The following is a 21,821-nucleotide window of genomic DNA, read 5'->3' as shown; positions in this document are numbered from 1 at the left end:
AGGCTTCGGGGAGCGTTATGGTTTCTTCAGACAACATGACGCGGAGGCACTAAATAACTAGACGTGCGAGATAGGCCTTACCTTGCCCAGAGAAGAAAGTTCGGACCATACCTAATCTTTCATATTTAATCTTGGCATAGGCCCCTACTGCTAAGGAAGGATAATGCAGGAATGTACAAAAACTTAAAGGCATATATATATATATATAAAAGTGAAAAGAAATGACCACGCCTATCCAATATTATAACGTATCAAAACAACTTTCAAAACCCCCCCGTAAATGATATAAATTCGTGTCCAGTTTCAAATTTGGAATACAGCAAAATATCTCCGTCTGTTCATTTGTCCAGCTGTCTGTCTGCGCAATTATGTAGTATCTGTGGTAAAAATTCATTAGCGAAAATGAAGATATCGTCTACAAATTTACGAAATAGTTTGGAAGTGACTTAAGCTTTTCCAAGGACAACTCAACAACACCCATGCAAACTCTATGCGACGAAAACATGCGTGAACAAGTTAACGCCTTTATGGAGTAAATCTGCACATAATCTAAATGACACAAATAAGAAGAACGTTGTATATCCTTGTATATGTTAAATGTGTGTATGTGTGTATGTGTGTGTATGTATGTATGTGTGTGTGTGTGCGTGTGTGTGTGACACAAACATTTATGGCAGGTCATGTTTATGAACAATAGCTATCTTAACTGGTTCTACGACTCCAGCTGAGAAAAAACATACATGAAATTCCAGAGAAAGTGCAGGCGGACAGATTAGGCTAAATCGGCTCAAAATTCTTTACTTATCATTATGGAATTTTTCATGTTCTGCTATAAACTACAGACGATAAACGAAAGTAGCTTTCGAATATATTTCTCTGCATGTAAGTACCAGAGGTTATGTTGCTCATAATAATGTTGTTACGAAAAACGTATATTTGAGAGTTTAGTAGGATGGGTAATGGAAAACTAGTCGATTTTCCAAGAAACTAAATATCAAAGAAAAGAAAAATTAAAGACAGAATCATGAGGCCTTAGGTGCATCTATCCCATGCAGCTGGCGATTCGCGAAAAGATTAACAACAATTAGGCGCAACAATGACGTATACAAGATCGAAATTAAGGAGAGGTACACCGATTGCAAAATTTTTTTTCTTTTTATAATTTGCTCCGGATCATAACACACGCACACAAATCACATTTACTTGGGAGCACAAACCTAGGTAGAAAACACGACAAAACGAATTGGCTCCAGTTGTCCATGTTTCGCTAGAGAAGGCAAAAATCGTGCCTTTTGCTTTTTCCTATCTATTTATATTTCTATTATATAAATCTTAAGTGACGAAATGTTGATTTATTGGGCCGATTTAAAAAGTCTAGCCACTATTGACAAACACATCAGAGTCATTTCAATTTTCCATAACCTTAGCAGTGTAAATCCATTGCACTTCAAATTACTGCAACTTTCTAGTTTTTATTCCACAACGAGTTTAGTGTGGGTAAAATACGTCAAACTGCTTGTCAAGAACATTCTAATTGACTTCAGCTATAAAATATTAAGGCATTCTGTGAACGGAATGTTATACGATGAACGGCAGTCAATTATTGTTGAAACAACAAAAACATTATGAAGAGACGCTATGTAAAAAAATGTTTTAAGCCTGGTCAGTTAAGTGCCGGAAGATGAAGTCATGTCATGAAGTCTTAAAAAAAAAAAAAAAAAAAAAAAAACCAAGTCTTTAAAGTGATGCTGAGGAAAGAGCCTCTCTGCCTATCTAGTAAGCTTGCCTTACGCCAAGTAGACAATCGTATACAGTCTGGCTGATCAAAAACAGTCTATGACTTGTCTCGGACACAATATATACGCACTTAGCGTTTAAGAGATGTGAGAGATGTGATTCGCTGCAAAGCGAATATACTTGCCTTGCTATCTCGATTAATTAATATGCGTTTTCCGCATTGGGAACGGAAAGCTCAATATTGTTCGATATTGTGACAAAAAAAAAAAAAAAAAAAACAGAAGAAAGTCGCACACTCTTCGATGATTTGGGAAGTGTGTGTTCACTTAGCTGAAGCGAAAGTTTGTGATTTTTGTCTTTATTTTGCTTGAAAATTTTAAATTATTTGAAAATTGATAGGGACCGACCGACCGACCACCACCTTCTTGCATAGACTGCAAACAGTATAATGGCATTCCCGTGTGTGTCGTACTTATATATGCATATATATGATGCCAGTATTTACACAACATTATGTTTATATGCTGGAATACAGCTGTGCTGGCGATAATCATTTTTGCAAATAACAAAATAAGCGGTTGTTTGCATGTGTGAACGTATGTTTGTTTAGAACGATGTTCACAACTATACAAATTTATGCTGCCACTGGAATGTTCAATATGTTTTTTGTTTACGAGTTTATATATATATATGTACATGTGTTTACACGTCTATCTACTCTTTTATTTTTCTTGTTTTTGTTTTTTTTTTTGTTTTTTTTTTTTTTTTTTTACTTTACTAAAGTCAAAGTACAAACAAAAAGATTTGTTTTTTTCTTTTTTTTTTGCAAGAGTAGAAGCGGTTGTTACATATAATGATGATAACAGTTGGAAGGCTTTACAAACAATTGTTTATCGTAGTAACAAGAAAATAAGAAAAGAACGAAAGGAATGCTGTAACAACGTGTACGAAAAGTGGAGATAATGGATCGGTTAAACATAATAGGTTAGCATAAATTAACATAAGGCTTATGTATGTATGTTGCTATGTAGACAAATTGTATTATAGTTATTGCTTTATTTCGGGGAACTACACTTCCTTCGCATAGCTTGGAAAATCATTGAAAATCTCTGACCGATCGGCTGTCTATTCGCGTTTGAAATTAAAATCAAGAGCTGCAAACCGTTTAACTTAAATCTATAGCAAAAAAAAAAAAAAATAAATAAATAAATAAATAAATAAATAATAATAATAACATTCTTTCACTTTACGTTTAATCACACATTTCAGTTTCAGTCAGATGCTATCGAAGTTGACGCTGAGTTAAGAATTCTTTTCTTTCATATGCTCGTTTCTTGTATAATTAATATTTTGTTTTTTTTTTTTTCAATTTGAAAGCAAAACGGTAAATATGAAAAAAAAAAAAAGGAAAAAACGAAATGCTTATTACTTACCCCCAACGCTGGCATTGTAAGCCACACCGACGCCGCAGTAATTATTGAAAGCCACGGCTGCCACTTCACCGGCACATCGGGTACCATGCTTATTATCACCATTATCCTGCGGCGTTGGATCCGAGTCGTTACCGTTAATATCGAACGAAGCATCAGGGTCCTGTCGAAAAAAGGAAATATACAAACAGTTTGTTAAGTAGTAGTAGTAGTAGTCGTCACCTTCTCTTCTAAGTTGTTTTTATTAAAAATTGAAAAAAATTTTTCAATTTTAAAAACAAATACAAATATCCCGAGAGACGCACCTTATGATGTATGTCAACTAAAATAATTAAGAAAAAAAAATATTTTTTTTTTGTTTTAGTTCATCTTTCCTTAGGCCAGTCAGACCGTCGACCGAACAATGACATTTGCAATGGGACTCGTATATAAGTTCGAAATATTGCCGGCATTAGCACGTTTTTGAGAGATTCGCAAGCTTTAATAAAGAGCGCGTGTGTTACATCAACTAAGGTCCATGTTATGTTCTCCACGGCAGGTAAGATTTCCAGCAACGTACGAAACGAACGAATGACGAGGCGAACAACATTTTGTCTGAAAGTGATTCGTGGATGCGTACGAATGTTCTAAGCGAACTCATTTTTGGGAAAGATGTTCTCTCTTAAAAACTGTAAGTTCATGTCGTTCAAACTTACGCTTAGGCTTAGTCAAGTATAGTTAAGGGTCAATTGCCTCTCTGTCAGGTAATGCATTAAATTAGTCATTATTTCTTCTTCAACTTCAACAAATTGTCGCATTGAACTTGAATTACAATTCGTCGGTGAACAATCATGCTAAAGCCCGACCGTTTAATCAGAAACCGTTAATTCGGAAAAGACAGATAGATACCTTTAATAAATTTACCTATCGTATCACTTGTTGTTGGAAGAATTTGTTTAAATTTATTCAACAATTTGTTTAAATTTATTCCATATTATATATTAATACCGACGGCTATGTTGGCAGAATGATGGAAGACACAAAAATTGGATATATCGTAGATTATATGATTGATTTTTTTATTTTTTTTTTTTATTATTCTTTTATTATTGTTTTTTCGACGAATTTCATATAATGAAGGCACGATTGGAAAAGGAAGGAGATCGCGCTTATTTGTACGTAAAATGATTGGAACCGAAGAGGATTAGAAATTTTCTTTACATACGACGACAATAATCAGATAGGTAAACGTAACAAACGAACACTTTTTTTTGTTGTTTTAAATTATGTTTCGATCATTAGATCGAGTCAGGAACAGTTTTGCATCCAATATTTCGAATAAAGTAGAGTAACAACTAGTGAAGATCGTTCTCAGCGGACAATATACACTGAATATTTTTTTGCAATTTGTAGTTTTAAGCGAAAATTTTCAGGTGCCATTGGCGAATAGTTTATTAAAAAAAATAATTTAATGTAAGTTAGAGTGCATTTTTTATACCCATCCACGCATTATGAATTGCAATGTGTATAAACCGAGATCAAATTGCGTCCTTTGTTTGTTTCATAAAATTTTACATACTTTGTGCATAAGTTTGAAATCGATTTGTGTTGTAAATGGAAAGTTATTCACAAATACATTTCTAGTTAGACTGAAAGTTTTTGAAATTTGTTTGTTCAGTTCGCATATTTAAAACAATGCATGTCATGATCAAAAAGTAACAAGAGTTTCCGATGAGTTTTTTCTTCGTTTGCTTTACTTGATTAGTTGGTATTGCTATTAACGACAGTTTTCAATACCGACGATCAATTTATGTTTGATCAGTGAATGACCAAAGACTTTATTACATATATGCAGGGAAGGCTTAATGAATTGTATCAACGCTGCCGGTAGAGAAGATGTTATGACGGCTTCCCAAATGATATTATAGTGTGGTTGCATTTGTCCGATAGCTTTAAATGTGTCCTTCAAATACTGGCCTTACCTTCTGTAGTTATATCTCTAAAATATTCTATAATGCACTTTTACACTTATTACATTATATGTGTAGAAAAAAACCGGGAAGAAAATGAATGCCAGAATTAGAGATGATTTAAAGGATCTACGGCTTGAGCTTTAAATTTACTTTTAATCCTTTGCTTTTTTGCAATTTATTCCTCAGGTTATTCAAACATTAAAAGTTTGCTACGTAGGAGAGGTAACGAACAATCTTCTAATCAAATTAAGTATGAAGTTGAAGATGAAGGTATTAGGACTTACTTCAAAATACCATATTTGTATTCCTTTTCTTATGCAGTCACCGAAACTCGTTCATCTTTATGCGAGTCGATTGATCTATTTATCGCGTTTTTTTTTTTTTTTGTTAAGTTTTGATTCACGTCAAAAGTGTATTTCGAATTTTTTGTTCTTCTTCTTTTTTGTCAGCTGCATAGAAGGGTTATTCTCATGCTTTTATTTTATTATTACTTATATATATATATTTCTTTTTGCACTTTAGTATAACAGCATAAGATTTATATACAATGGTATCCAGGGAATAAAATGCATCATTGTCATAAACATTGACATTGTTATGATGCATTACGATGTATATGTGTAGATAGAAGGATGTGTTGATTTATATATATTCTTGAGGATTTAGTAAATTTTATATATACATTTTTTTTTTCTTCTCACTTTGTGATATGCTATTAAATCATTGAATTGCTTCTTTATCTTATGAAGAATGCTTTAGCTTATTAAAAAAAAAAAAAAAAAAACAAAAAAAAAATCACAATAAAGTCAACATATATGAAAAAAAGACAGAAGAGGAAAGAAGTGAATGAAACTTTATTATAAATGCCATAGAGAAAAAGAAAAGTCCATATATGGGAAATCATATCTTTACATCCGGTTTTTATCCACAATGGTTCATGACTTGATATGTGAAGTAATTTCTTAATATAATAATGGAGTTTATTTTTTGCACAATTTTTATGTACATATATAATACATATTTTGTTTTTTATTGTTGTGCTGACTCGAAAAACACTTTTACGAGCTTGTAATGAAATTTTTGAGATTGAAGAACAACTAACTCTCTCCTCTTTAAAGTTTTTATATATAGATTTTAATAGACTTTCTTTCTTTTTGTTTTGTTTTCTTGTTTTTTTTTTTTTTTTTTTTTTGCTTTTTCTTCTTCGTCTAGTTTTCGTAAGAGTTTTTTGCTTTAATGTCATAAAATTGACGATTAGTGCCACGAAAGGAAACAGATCGTAAAATATTGCATTTATTTAGTTTTTTGTTTTTTTGTTTTTTTTTCTTTACATTTATTTACGTTATGTATATTAAATTAATTTTGCTTTCATTTCTTTAAAAAAAAAAAAAAAAGAAAGAAGAAAAACATTGCAAGATAAGCAGTACTAGTTTTCACGTAACTTGACGACGTATGGTTAACGATCGGACAGAAAAACCATCAGTTAATTAAGAGGAATATTTGTCTATTAATTCGTCTTAATCACGCGATTGGAAACGAAATATTATTTGCAAGATAGACAATCGAGTGTTAATCGAGATTTAATTCGAATTAGAATCACGTTCACCCGAAAAGTTTTATCTCCTAATGAAACGAACGAAACACGAAAAACACGACTTAAGGAATTAAGCTAAATAGCTAAGTCCACGCGTAACAGTAAAAAGTGAATTTCTTTCGTTGCTCACGCATTGAAAAGAAAAAGAAAAACGACTTTTACGATTGCTCCAAATTGCAACGCTTTATGAAATAACTTTGGCGGTTGCATATAAGGGGAGGAATACTCCTCTTGACAAAGAAATTATAAGCGATGACTTCATTCTTTAATGGAAAATGGCAACGAAGACTGATTGATGATATGAAAACAACTAAATCGAAATCAAAAGGTCACACACAAGACTTAACGCAATAAGCTGAAAAGTTGCGAGCGAAAGGATATGCTGCTGCCGAGAGACTGTATTTATGAAACTACTACTACTCCGTCTTGTACGATTCTTGTAATAAACGAGCCTTTTAATACTTTAAATTAAATTTCCGGAGACATGAACTTCACAACAACGAAAGCGTTGTATTTGTATATCGCTTTTGACTCCGACTAACCGAATGCATGCAAAGAGAAAAACTAATAAGTATCGTATGTGGCGGAGACTCAAGCCTACGATGCCCGATGGTACACGGAGTGAGAAAGCATTTCTCACGCAACACACGGAGCAGGGGATACTCGCTCCTAGTTCCGGAATGAGGATGGGTGTATAGCATGTCCTTCCCTCTGACGGAGACGAGGTCCATCCAACACCTTAAATATTTAATATTCCCACGATTATGGGAGCAACACGATAGCCGCCACCCATTTCCCTGAACAGTTGTTCTCAGCAGTTAGGAAAAAGATGCTCAATTCGCTATAGCAAAAACTGTAGCCAGCAATTCCACGCAAGGATGACCGTCTGGACAACCTGATCGCCGCGCTGCTTTAATCACTTTAAGAGCCCAAAGTACTACTTTGGTTAGCATATGACTATATACCAGATGGATTCATATATCGGGAACTGGTGATCTATGTGCCAATATCAAACCTAACTGGGGAAAAGCTGAAGGGTTCCCATTCAGTGCGATACGAACAATTTCTTGGGAAGAGTTCGTTTTCGATTAAATTATTCAATCTGTATGATAGACGTGTTTACTTGCAAGCACAAGCACACAATTGATGTAAGCGTAGGGGTTTTTAGTTCGAACATATTATTGTTTAGGGGCTCTGGACACGCACTTCTTTTACAGCTTGTATGCACAACAATGATAATTGACTTAATAAAAATTCGTTAACTTGGCCGATTACATCCAGGTATCGTAACGAGGAACCCTGTTTGGATTTTTTTCTATTTATTCGTAAGCTTATGGCTGTTCAATTATCGCAACTTAATGCTTAAAGGTGAGAAAAAGATTTTTAATTCCAGTCCAGTCTTTGGAAAACTTTTGAGATTCTATTTAGCCCATTATGTCAAAATTAAAGATTTAACTGTGTATAGGTTTCAACAAGAACGTAAAAGATCGATATATGTAGTAAAAATCATTAAATTAAGTGAGAATGCCACGTACTTTTATATACTGGGCGGGATGTGACAAAATTATTGCTAACTTATCTCCTGATAGTATTATGTATATATATATGTATTTCTATTTGTACATGTGCAGTGGACGCGTTTAGCCTCGATTCTTAACCGAACCTAGACGCGTGGTGCTAATAAGTAAAGGTCATATCTTTAATTCTTTTAGGTCTTGAGTCTAGGTGATGAGTCCATACTAAAATATTAGGCGAACTAATCCAGATTATTTCAGATAGATCGGGCCCATTCGCGAAGTTAGCTTATAGACCTAAGCTTATATTAAATAGAAGCAAGTAAAAGCATTTTAGTTGGGTAAGGCCGTCTATTAAACGTCGTACACAAGTTCGCTTAATACAATTTTCCCTCCATATTTACGTGATAAAATATCAAAGGTTGAAAGTTATACTTTACTTTTCGTAGGATTGATTATCGACGAAAAGCGTCGCACGGTTGGTTCATATATTATATATATATATATATATTGGGTCAGCTATTACGAAAAACGCAATTTTTTGTTTCATTTCATTTAACTAATTTTTCAAGATCGGACTTAAATGTGGGGAGTGTTCGTAAACATATTGCAATCCATTTTTAATGGTCTCCATTAATATGGTAGTAGGGTTTTTCTTGTAATGTTTGAGCCAAACATTAATCAAATATTTGCGATCACAAATTTGGTTGGCAGGAAATCGGCAGACATGCGCAAATCTCAATCTTAAGTCTCAATATACCTTATATTACAGGCGGTGAAGGGTATAAGGAATGCCATTAAACGAACAAACCTATCAAAAAAAAAAAAAAAAAGGTAATATATCTCGTCTTCTGACGCAGTGAACAATTGATTAATCTTAAGAGTGAATTAAATGTTAATGCGGAATGAATGCCCAGCCTCGTTAGCGGGACGGTCATGGATGCGTGAATGCTAACATACGGCAAATAAGAGACAGTCACAAATCTGTTGAGAACCTCTCACACGAATCACATGCATTTAATGTGCATTTGCTCTATTTGATATCTGATACGACAAATTTAGTCGTCAAGCCATCCTGGCTACACGACCGTAATTTCAAAAGAGAGAAATATTTCGCTGAATATATTTTATGCCCTCACTTAGCCAAAATACTATCAGAACATGTACATGCATATATTAAAATCAGTTTATTGAAAGCTTTTTTTGCTTAGGATTATGAAGGCCTTTTTTGGACTCGTAGGGAAGATATGGAATTAAAAAAAAAATTAAAAAAAAAAATTAAAAAAAAAAAAATAGAAAACCATTTTCTAAACTAATAACGAAAACTGAAGAATTTTTTTTATTTTTTCAAACTTGAAGAGTTCGTATTTTTATGGCTGTGTTTTCGCATACATTTACATATAATTTATGCAAACAAATTACACTGCCAAGTAATGTAATAACGTAAATGGTATTTTCATGCTGCTTTATCTGCATGATAAATAATAATAGGAAAGAAATATTTGAAAGAAAGCAATGAGACAGACAAAGGAAAAAATAATTTTTACAGTTTACGAATTTCCGTTTGAGAGGCGTATAGGAAGGCGGATTCAGTAATAAAATGAAAACTTATAAAGTAAATAAATCAAATTTTTTGTTTTTGTTTCTTGGTTTTTGAGATATATGAATTTTTGATGAAAAACACAAAAACAAAAGCAAAAAAAAAAAAACAAATAGTAACATGTAACCTAACATAAGAAAATTATGCTGACCGCAAAACGCATTTTTAATGAATATCTTCTCTCTCCTCAAGCAAATAACATAATAATCATAAATATTTGATAATTCAGTGTAGTATGAGGAGTATAGCAGATAAGAACATTCGGGTGGAGCATTTTCACACGAAAGTCTCGAACGGTTTTAGCAAATCTTTGCTACAGATTTAAAATCCACAGCATCAGGTATTTGTGCAACAAACTCAAACAATTCAAATTGAGATGAGGTTCTTATCGTTTTCATTTTTATTTTCGTTTCTTCTTTTTTCCTTTTTTAGTATTATGTAAATCTATAGAAATGAAAAGCATAGGCGGCAAGTGTCAGTCATTTGTCCCCATTTTGAAGACAATGCGAATGCCCACAACAAACGGACGGATAGACGTATGATCGCCTCCTTGCTAAAAAATATGCTTTCTAAGCAAACGTTAAAATAATTTTCAAGTCTTTTGTTAGCTGCAAGCGCCTAACACTTGAAAAAGGCGTTTATAAAAAAAAATTGATCCAACATATCTTAGTCAATATATTTCCATCTTCTTCGAGAATTTGGTCCCATCTTTCTGGCAATGTGGCGGCGATACGGCGTAGAAAGAATAGTAATAGTCCAGCAGTTACCCAATCATCGATCCATTTTCGCACTTCTTCAGCATTTTGAAATCGCGTGCCTGCCAAGTCATGCGGCAGCGATCGGAACAAGTGGCAATCAGAAGTCCTTATACCTTGGTGAGTACGCTGGGTGCAACAGAACTTCCCATTCGAGTAGTAACAACGTATCCTCGAGAGTTCTTCCAACCGGTGCCCGAGCGTTGTCATGCAAAAGGATGATTTTACATAAGTTAAGATCTTTTGTTCGCAACAATAAATCGTTCATGTTAATGAATTGACGTCGGTAGACATTGTTCGTTGTGTTTTAGTACCTAGTAATACAGTAAGACTTGCTAATATCATCGTATGCACAACGAAATTTTACGACAATGAATGAATTCCGCTGCAATATCGGTGTGGATAGCTCTCCTGGACTAACCGATGACTTCTTGCGCTTAAGACTGTCGTTTGCGATACGCCGCAGAGGACTGTTGTTTTTTTGCCTGTTAGGGAATACTACCGCGATATTGAAACGTTTCGAAATGACGGTTTCAGTCAGTTCAACTTGCATGGTAGCCATTTTCCCGCCTTTCAGATCTCTTCTCATCGGATGTGAATGTCCAGAGACAGTTGAAGCTGTTTGAAAACTCTTTGAAAATTCGACCTGGGATTTTGTCCAATAAGTTTTGCAATCTATTGTTATTGAACTTTTCTGACCCTTCAGGTCGTTTTTTAACAGTGACATCAAAGTCACCATTTCTAAGCAAATGTAAAAGATAAGCTAGGAGCGTTCCACGGTTATCGTCCTTATACACCGAAATACTCAATAATACTAAACGGAAAAACGGTTATTCTATATATAGAGAAATGTGCAAATTACGAAATTTACCCCTTGTGTGCAATAATACTTTGCATTACTTTATCATTTTCAACAATAGATTTCACTGATCAAAATAGATGCAAGCATCTATTAAAACAACTTTTGCAAATTCAAACTCTTTGAAATTATGAAAGTTACATAAACATTTTTTAAGGAGTTCTTAGTGTACTTGAAAATCAACGAGCGCAACCACATAGGCGAGAAAAAACTAGGCATATATAGTATGAACTACACAACAGACAACACGTGGACAGATCTAAAAAACAAAAAAAAAAAAAAAAAAAAAAATGGGCAGGCAAGCGTACTTGGATTACTCAACGTAAGATATTTCGTTAATCAAGGGTATATTTACACCATCACGCGCCCTCATATCGCATTTGTGGTTAAAAAAATAAGCAATATATCTAAGAGACAATATTAATTGATCGGATATGCGTCATAAGCTGATTAAAACCAGATTTAATGCAATTGTAATAGTTTCAAGTTTTTATTGAATTTATTAAAACGTTGGACAGGAGGGGAAAAAACACAAATGTATAAAATGTATTCACACATATATATATATATAAAATACAATAAATTGTACGTTATATTGTTTACTTACATAGTTTTGAGCAAGGTCAGGATGATTTGTTTGTATGCCATCGTCCAATATTGAAACAACGACACCCTTGCCCGTGTAACCTTTCTGCCAAGCCGGTTCAATATTCATATCCAAACCATCTTTGGCGCCACCGTTCTGTTGTTATTATAAAATTGTACAATTGTTGTTTGTTGTTGTTGTTGTTGTTGTTGTTGTTGTTGTTGTTTTTGTTATTGTTATTGTTATTATTATTATTGTTGATGTTGCGAAGAAAAAAAAAAAAATCCAGGACATTCGGATACCCAATACAAGGACGCAGCGTCAGTGTTGAGAGCCAAACGGATATAAAAATAGAAAGAGAAACAGAGAGAAAGAGAGTGAGAGAGGGAGAGAGAAGCGAGAGAGAAAGAAAGAGAAAAAAAAAAGAGAAAGAGAAGCAGAAAAAACAACGAAATCAGATACAGTGTTGGTGTACATTAATAAAGTAAATTGATTATAAAAAAAGGGAAGAATAAAATAATAATAATAATAATAATAATAATAACGAAACAAAAAAAAAAAAAAAAAAAAAGAAAAGAAAAAACAATGCCAAAGAGTAATGCAAAGGAAAACGGAAAATTACTGAAGAAAGGAAAGTAGCAAAAAAGAAAGAAAGTGAGAGATAAAGCCAAAGAGCATAAATAAATTAAAAACTAGTTTATTTGTTAAGTCATTACGTGTCTCGTACACGTTGTGGTATATATGCATATACATATACTTGCATATATATATATATATATATATATGTACATATATATAAGAGTGTTGGCATATATCCTTGTTTTCTTTCTCTAGTATTCTCCACTCTCCAGTCACTAATAACATTTTAATTGAAAAAAAATCAAAACGGGAAATATACAAATGGAAGTAACTGGACAGCATAATAATATATTGTTTCGCTTTAAAGGAAATTTGCTACAAATTGTGTGGAAAAGAGAAAAACAAATTAGTAGAATTAGCACTTGAAGCAGATTAATGCAGATACGGCAGATACAGCAGACGAAAACTACTGGTAACTTTTTATTAACAACGCAAGATTATTGTAAATATTATCTGCGTAAGATGACTTTTTTCCTTCTTTGGCTTATTGCTGACTCTCTGTTATAAAGACACTTGCAGGTCAATAAAATTAATCAAAGATAAAGGCTTTCTTCCTGACCTCAATCAATTTTAATTCATTTTTTTTTTTTTTTTTTTTTTTTTTTTTTTGTTTTCTCAACCGATCTAAAGATTCGTTTGCTCTTTCTTGGATATTGAAGCGTTTGCAATACATATATGTAAGAGTGATTATTGCTCAGATTGCTATTAGCTCAAAAACTTGCGTTGCGTGTTTCTCTTCATTTCTGATATACGCGTTTGGGCGACAATTAGGTTAACCTTTACAAAGCTTTACATGACTCGGCTTAATTTAAATTTAAAGTAACACTTCTGTGATCGGCGATTAATTATTTTGAAAATTGTATTAAAATTATATTGAAAATATGTATAAAAATCTTACGTAATATTCGGATTTTTCGTGTTTGGTTTCAATTCAAATCCAATATTTTGAAATTGTACCTCTGCGCCAAAAGAGAAAGCATTAAGATTCCAGCTTTCTTTCTTTATATATGTACAGTTGAAACAGAAGACAGACAAATATAGAAGGATGGACAAGTAAATGAGCCTCCATCAACTTGAAATGAGAGTCTAACCAAAAAATATACGCAGTTTATGAACTCTCTTAGGTTACAAAGACTAGGCTCAATTAGAGTAAGCATTTGCTGTTTACGCCTAAGAAATTTTCTCTAGGCTTTAAAAATAATTGGAATAAATACCCAATGTATATATATATGTAGAGAGAGAGAGAGAGAGAGAGAGAGAGAGAGAGAGAGAGAGGGGTTTACTTTAGGGTTTAGGTTCCTGCCTTAGCAGCTTAATCCTACGATGCCGATCGCACACAAGTTATTTAAGCGTAACCTCCAGCGCCCTCCAGAGAGTTAGACAATCCCTATAATGCTTTACAAAAGCTAAAAAGTTAAAAATTCGGACATAGCAATGCGATTCGATTCAATGGATTTTCTTAAGCTGTTCGTTGGCGCATGTTAAGATTCTTTACATACCACGAACATGTCAGTCTCTTTCAATGCTTTTTATTGCCAATTAAAGCGGGAAGACACTTAATATCCTTCGCTCGTTTTTCGATTAAAAGCAACATGAGTTTTATGAAACTTTGATCAAAGCGAAGCTTTGAAATTTTTATAGGTTACTTTCTCATCCTCATGGGGTAATGTTTTATGATCTTTCCCTAGGACTCTTGGCGCATGCATTAGGAGTTATGCTCTATGCTCTATAAAACCGCGCATCACATATTAAATATTCTCATATAGCAAAGCTTAGCGAAGGAGGAGAGAATAGTCCATTGAAATTATGTTCTCGATATTTCTTACCTTAGGGAAGACTTTATTTAGATTATGGTTACTATTTAAATATTTTCTAAGAAATTCTCGCCCGCTCTCTCATTATCTCTCTCTGTCTTATGAAATATATTGGTTAAATGAAATGAATTAAGTGCGCGACGGAAAGTACATTTTATATTCTTGTCATTAACCGTGTGTTCTATCGACTTTAAATGAATCATTATGTACGGTAAACAAAGTCGACTACTAAAGTAAAGAAGCAAAAGTTATTTACCAAACTTTTCACTTCCCAAGAAAGAACAAAAGATGACAATAACGGCAATAGTGGCAACAATAATATATATATATTTATATATATATATATATATATAAATTATAAATATATTATATACATATATATATATACATATACATTTATATGTACATATATATATATATATGTGCGGATATGTGTGCATATGCGTAAGTTTGTTGTTAATGTTTACATGATCTATTTATATAATGTTTGTCTTTGTGCATGCAGCTCGAAAATGCTTAAGGAAATAACAACACATTAGAAATTTCTAAGAAAAATGAAGAAATTGTTCATATTTTCTGTAAACGACGGTAAAGAATATATTTTATGCTTTTCTATAGAGTTTCCTCAAATATGTATATATACATATATAGTGCTATACATATAGTTACGTAATTGTAATTGTAAGCATGTGTGCAATATAATCAGCCAACAGAACTTACATATATTATCATATATATATATATATGATATAACCGTAAGATGTACAATAACAACTTGAAAATAGTAGAGAAATACACGCACATAACAACACATAAACGAAGCCCGGTCTACATAGTTAGTCTAACCATATACAGTTTTAAATGTGTGTTCTGTGGTCTTGTTTCTGGTGCAATATTCTGTGGTCTTTAAGGAATCATGTGTAAGACGTCAAGGAAACACCAAACATTTTGTGTTAACTGTAACAATATTCCATATTTGTATGATTGTCCGTCTGTCCTATCGTTTCTTTACTCGTTCTACTTTCTTATTTTCGCTCCCACCTCTCCTTCGTTCTCGTCTCAGTCACTCTGCATTTTCTTATTATTTTCATTATCACTATCTGGCTGCTAGCTGTATAGGAGCTTATATACGAATTGTATGATATTCTAAGTTGGTGTGGCGTTGCTCTTTTCGTTTTTGTTGTTATTTGTTTCAAAACAAAATAAATTACAGTTGGAAAATTGTGAACATAAATATCCATGTGTGCTATAAAAGCAAGAATATAAAGGCTTGCACACACACACAAACACACACACGCATATATATATATATATATATATAAATGTAACCATAAATATATTACTCGTTTTCGTATTCTTCTGTCTCTTATTTTTATTTTATTAAAAAGCAAAAAAATTAGAAGAAAGCGAATAAATTCAAAAGTCGGGGATATATAAATTTATAAAAATATATAGAAATATATATATATATATATATATATTTTAATAATAAACTTTTGCTATCATATTTTCTTATTCTCTTTTTCCTTAATAATTAAATCAAAAGTAAATCCGCATACATTTTCATAATTTCTTTGTTGCAAAAATTTGCCCCAAAAGGATCTCTAAACACTAAGCTAAAAAAACTTTCCTTATATGAAAGCAGTCGTGCGGAATGTGAAAAGTGCAAACAAATACAAATTTTTGAATTACAGTTAAATGAAAATTTACGAAATTTTTTTGTTTTTTTTATTTTTTTCTTGTTTCTAATTATTTTCAATATGAAGAAAAGTAAAGAAGAAAGTTTAGTTTAGTGTAAGAGAGCAAATTTGTTTTCTTCTTCTTCTTTAAAAGGATACGAAAGAGTTTTTTTTTTCTCTAATTTCGTTTACTGTGCTTGGAGAAAGTAGAGCTCGTGAGAGCATGTGTGTACCAGCATGTATTTTATAGACGTTATTTACATTTTTTTTTTTCTTTTTTTTTTTTTTTTTAAAACATTTTATCTGCATTCATTTTATTTCTTTCTTGTCTACGATTTCTCTCTGGTGTATCATAAATATACCCAAACTCCCTGGTTATATGAAATTTACCTCTTTTGGGATAGGTTAGCTTTTAAGCATTATGGTTAGCGATTAGATTGAAGATTTGCCCATATCCATAAATAGGAAACAACGAACGAACGAAATAATAAACATTGCTCACATACATACATTACTCACCAAGTACCACTGCTCTTTGAACAAAGGATCCGGGAATATGCTGCGCGTGCCAGCATCACGATATTGTATGCGGGGTGCGCGCGGTACCAGGGGATGATAAACTGCGCTAGGTGTATAGGCTAAGCGAGGTGATGTTAAACTAACACCAAACCCTGTTGATGAGCGTATAACATCATACGGCGCATAGCCAGGTAAAGCGCTAAAAGGACCATCACGTTTGCGTCGTATTTTCTCATGCAGTTGTTGCAGCCATCGTACCTAAAAGATTAAATTACAAGTTTTAACAAGTTAAAGTTTAATCTACGACACAAATACCACTGAAGGGCAGACATCTAACTGAATATCTATTAAAATAAAATTTTGATTGTTATTCGTTTTATTAGATTTGCAATAAAGTAAACACGTCACATAGGGTTTAGGTGAACAACTGCGGTCCCTATATGAAAGCTTTTTTATGAAAATCAATTCAATTAACTGCATAAGTATAAGAGTGAGAGAAAGAGATAGCATAAGAGTGTATAGTATAATATATTATATTTCATCCTGTTTGCAGCACCCAGAAGAATGCATTAAAAACATCACAACGTAGATGTGATTATGTCTCCATCCTTTTTGCCATCTATGCATATGTGTATCCTTTCAACTGTCTGTCCATTTTCTGCAAGAGACGAAAAACCTATACAGCCTATACGCTATAGGAGATGTTCATTTACCAATATTTCTTAAGGTTAGGTGAAGTCACGATGTCTGATCTCGATCGGCTAACTGACGCTCGCACTTTATATACCTTTGTTCCAATCGATATCTAACATTATCATGTTTTAAATAACGAATCATTGTTAAGATCATTAGTTTCGGTCAGGCACTCAGGCCATAGCCATTCCGAAGGGAAACGTTGATGGTGTTGTAAGAAGATCGCATCTGGTGGCGGCATAGGACACTGTCAACTTATAAAGCACGAAAGATCTCAGGCTTCGAACCGCACAACTGTTTCAAGATGATCTGTTGGTTGTAAATATGCTGTAGTCCTACTGTCTTGTAGACAGCAACAAGCTTGAAGATCGCAGTTCACGTTTAGGCAGATCGCAATCGATCTCTGCGAGTAGTAAACGACGTTTAGACAAATTGAAAGCAATAGAATTCTGCTTACGCTGCTAAATTTCCGGCTACAATTATAAGGCTACAATACATTTTCCAATATCTGAGTGAAAAAATTCAAGGACAATTTCTTATAGGCAGCCAATTAATCGAAAGCGAGTGTAACTGAGATGTGCTTTGCACAAAACTCCGAATCCTTTAAAAGCAAGGTGCTCAGAATATAGGAATGAAAGGACCATTAATATCGTTTTTTTTTTTTTTTTTTTTTTTTTTTGAACTTTAATTCATCATTAACTCGCAAAAGAGTAGAAGGGATTAAAGTATCATAGTTTGTTAGTAGTGTAGGATATAAAATAAATAATATAAGTAATTACCTCGGGTTCTGATTTTAAGGCGCTATGGTGTTCGTTATTAAATCTCAAAGAACGCTTTGTTATACGTTTATTATGAAAGAGATAATAATCCTTTAAAGAACCAACCTGTAAATAACAGAATGAAGCAAAAAAGGAAAACAAAATTACAAACATATTAAAAGCACTTTAGTTTCAATAAATTTTTTCTTTTACTTCACAAAAAAAATAAAAAAATAAAAAAAATACAATCTTAACCTAAGCATTTTAATTGCAATTAAATATAATCTCTCAGAAATGGACTTTACATAAGTAGACAAATATCAAAGCGACTGAAAATGAGTTAGTTACACATGCATTCCAATTTTTAATAAATAAATTGTCAAAAGAGAAGTGAAATTAATGAACTCCTATAGAGCTATGTAAACTGTATTCATTCAGTTTAATTAAATTCTAGAACGAAGGTAGCAATTGTGTAAAAAGTGTGTTTCAGGTGCTCGCTGTTGTATGCATTATTATACCCCCCCTCACCGAACGATGACGGGTATGTTCATTCTGCCGAAACGTCTACAACGTCCATAAGGATGCATCAGAAACACCACAATATATATATTTATATATATATATATTATTGATATATATATATGTTTATATATTGATATTAGTGATCAGTGTGTCTGTCCGTCTGTCTAATGTCCGTTGTAAACATTGTCCTGGCCGCAAAAATGCATCTATCGATTTCAAATTTGCCAGAAACATTAGAAATTCTTGCATGTAAATTTGCATTATAAATGGGTCAAATCGATTAAGGCGTACGCCCACAGCTCCGTTCTTCAAATGGAATAAAAAATTGGTTTTTTGCTCATTACTTTACGTTAACTTTAGCAGATAAATGTACAAAAACTTGTACACAAAAATGTTGTAGTATCTGTGTAAAGGCGGAAAAAAGTGACCACGCCTACCCAGTATTATAGTGTATCGAAATTTAATTTTTTTTAATGCCTTTATAAGGCGCAAAAACAAGCTTCAGAAACGCCGTATCAGTTTTTGGTTAATTTTAAATTTCTTGTGCACCTAAGTATGTCCGTCTGTCCTTATGTCTAACTGCGTAGTATCTATGGTAATAGAAAAAACAGCTGCGCCCACTCCATATTATAGAGCATGAAAATTTAGTTATTCTACTCTTTTTTTTTTTTTTTTTGTCTTTAGGTTGACGCTGATGGGCGGGTATAAAAGATTCGGTCTCCACCGAATATTATTTTCAAACTTGTTTTTATTTTTATTTGTTTCTTGCTTTGCTGTTGACGGCAACGATTTCAATTACCACAAGAAACCAAAATGCATTTCTAAAGATTTAAAAAAAAAAAAAAAAAAAAAAAAAAAAAAAAAAAACATATCCTCGTATCCCGGGGAGTAGGAAATAACAGCAAATAAAACAAGATTTATTTACAATTGTCGGTATCGGTATTTTAATCAATTTTAAGAGATGATGTATTGCCACTCAGAACACGTATAAACTGCAACATATATATAGATATATACAAACGCGCACTTAGGATTTGTAAGGAAAATCAAACACAACAAATAAAAAAAACTATATTTGCCTTAAAGCGAATAATTGATATCCATCGCGCGGGCATAAGGTTTCGTGATTAAGCATAAGAAGCGTAAGCTAACTGTAAGCGGTTCTCGAAGTTTTGAAATCACTCCTGCTCAAAAATTTGTATACCAAATTTCAGAAAAGAGCTGCAAATTGCTTGAGTATTACTTGAGTCGAAATGTGCATAAGTAATTTCAAATCTTAACCTCTAGTTAGCAGTGCATTTATGTATTGAAATGCGTACATATTTTGATTACAGTTATTTTAAACAATCATGATTGCATTTATTGAAGTTTCATTTAGCACTTAAATCTGATTTGATACATTGATCGCGTATGTCTCCACTTTCCCTAGAATTTAAGTACGCATGTCTATGCATTACGTTTAAAATTTTCCATATCTTGGAGTAGTAAGTGTTCGCATAACGCATAGTGCGGACTGACATGTTTGCCTAAATCGGCAAAACATGCATACATATATACATACATATATTAAATTTGTGACTTTTACAAGCAGTTTCACAAAATCATTATATATAAGTATAAGGTGTATGGGTGGTGAAAACTTGAAGTAAACAATAATTGTGGGTAGGAAGAACTACGGACTTGATTCGGCAACGAACCACGCCACACATAAAAGAAATCTTACTTTTGACTGACAGTTTCTTAGTCAGCCACGACAGCCGAAATTCGAAGGTATCAAAGTGATATTGGTTGGAGGTTATCGTCGACTTGTTCTGCAATGAAGCGATGACTGTGCAGTTATTTTTACTTTTTGTCCCCAAAAAGTTCAAAAATGTATTGCACGGTTTAATCTACGCATATATGGCCTTGCCATTTAACCTGTGCATTCCGATAATAAACAATAAATCATAAATTGAAATTGGCGGAGAAAAAAGTTTTGTAAATTGTGAAGAAAAACCCGCAATAAAGTCACTCGAAAGTGGCTTTTATTGATGCAAGGAAAATCAACAAATTCACACATGAGAGACACAAATAGTAACAGAAAACTTTCTTCTTTTTTTTTTTGCAAACAAAAAAGCAAAGAAACATAAATTGAAAATCAACTCATGTTGCAGTTTTAAAAAGGGATTTCCGTGATTTTTTTTTTTTTTCTTGTTTGTTTTTAAATTGTTGTTGCAGCCTTCTTCATATTCCCACATTACCGTTCTGACGGTTGAGATCCGAAGTTAATTCACTGCATTGACCCTTAAATTGATGTTTTTATTCTCATGTCATGTTCGTTGTTGTTCGCTTACTGTTATTGTTGTTGTGTTTTTTTATATAAAGCATTAAATGAAAACTTTTCACTTAACATTCGTTCACTTACTGCATTTTCCTTCTTTTTTTTCTCTCTTTTTTGTTTTTTTTTTTTGTTTTTTTGAATATTGTTGAGAGTATTTGTAGTTAAACTTTACTGAAGTGTATATGCGTTAGTTGTTTAGGGATTTTTTTTTGTTTCTTTTTCTAGCTTTTTATTCCCTTTTCTATGCAATCAATAAGATTTTTGATTTTTTTTTTATGCTTTTTCTCTCTTCCTTAACGTTAGATAAAATTTAAAAATATATATATATATATATAATTTTTTTTTTTTTTTTATTGCAAGTGTTTTTCAAGTTAAGGAATGTTTTGAACAAATCCTTCATCGTATGTATATATATTTATATATATCTATATGTATGTATATATATATATATATATATATATTTCCCGAAATCTCTTTTCAATTATTTTAAGGAAACCCTCAAAAACTATTCAATAATTATTTCGATTAAATTGCTTTACACCCTATTGCTCATCAAGCTTAATTAGCATTCATTATTGATCGAGGCGAAAAGAAAAAATTACGCTTGCGGAAGTCTGAAGAAGAAAGTATATCTAAATACATACTTGTGATACTCTACTTTAAGGATACATAAAGATTTCCTTCAAAGTCTGGCACTTTTTAAAGTAAAGTTTATCAAACTATGTACGACGAGAACAGCTACCACCTCAAGATTGCTTAGCTGGCTACTTGGTGCCTACTGTTGACCTTCTAATAAGTTAAGTCGTGATTGTTTAATTGTCCTGATCTTCGTTTATGGATCTAGAAGGTT

The 21,821-nt window shown here is 32.7% G+C and overlaps 1 protein-coding gene across 3 annotated transcripts in view; it reads right to left on the bottom strand.

Annotated features, from left to right (window-relative positions):
* Positions 1-21,821, bottom strand: part of LOC119644625 (furin-like protease 2) — a 251,160-nt gene that overhangs the window by 33,360 nt on the left and 195,979 nt on the right. For all 3 annotated transcript variants that reach the window (XM_038044252.1, XM_038044253.1, XM_038044251.1), the window contains 4 exons: positions 18,151-18,255; positions 16,679-16,936; positions 12,049-12,183; positions 3,171-3,330 (listed from right to left, as the gene is read on the bottom strand). In XM_038044252.1, the coding sequence (XP_037900180.1) occupies positions 3,171-3,330; positions 12,049-12,183; positions 16,679-16,936; positions 18,151-18,255 (658 nt within the window). The remainder of the gene's footprint in view (positions 1-3,170; positions 3,331-12,048; positions 12,184-16,678; positions 16,937-18,150; positions 18,256-21,821) is intronic.

This window comes from Glossina fuscipes, unplaced genomic scaffold, assembly GCF_014805625.2.
Source record: "Glossina fuscipes isolate IAEA_lab_2018 unplaced genomic scaffold, Yale_Gfus_2 0, whole genome shotgun sequence".
NCBI lineage: Eukaryota > Metazoa > Arthropoda > Insecta > Diptera > Glossinidae > Glossina > Glossina fuscipes.
This window is presented reverse-complemented; position numbering and strand designations above follow the sequence as displayed.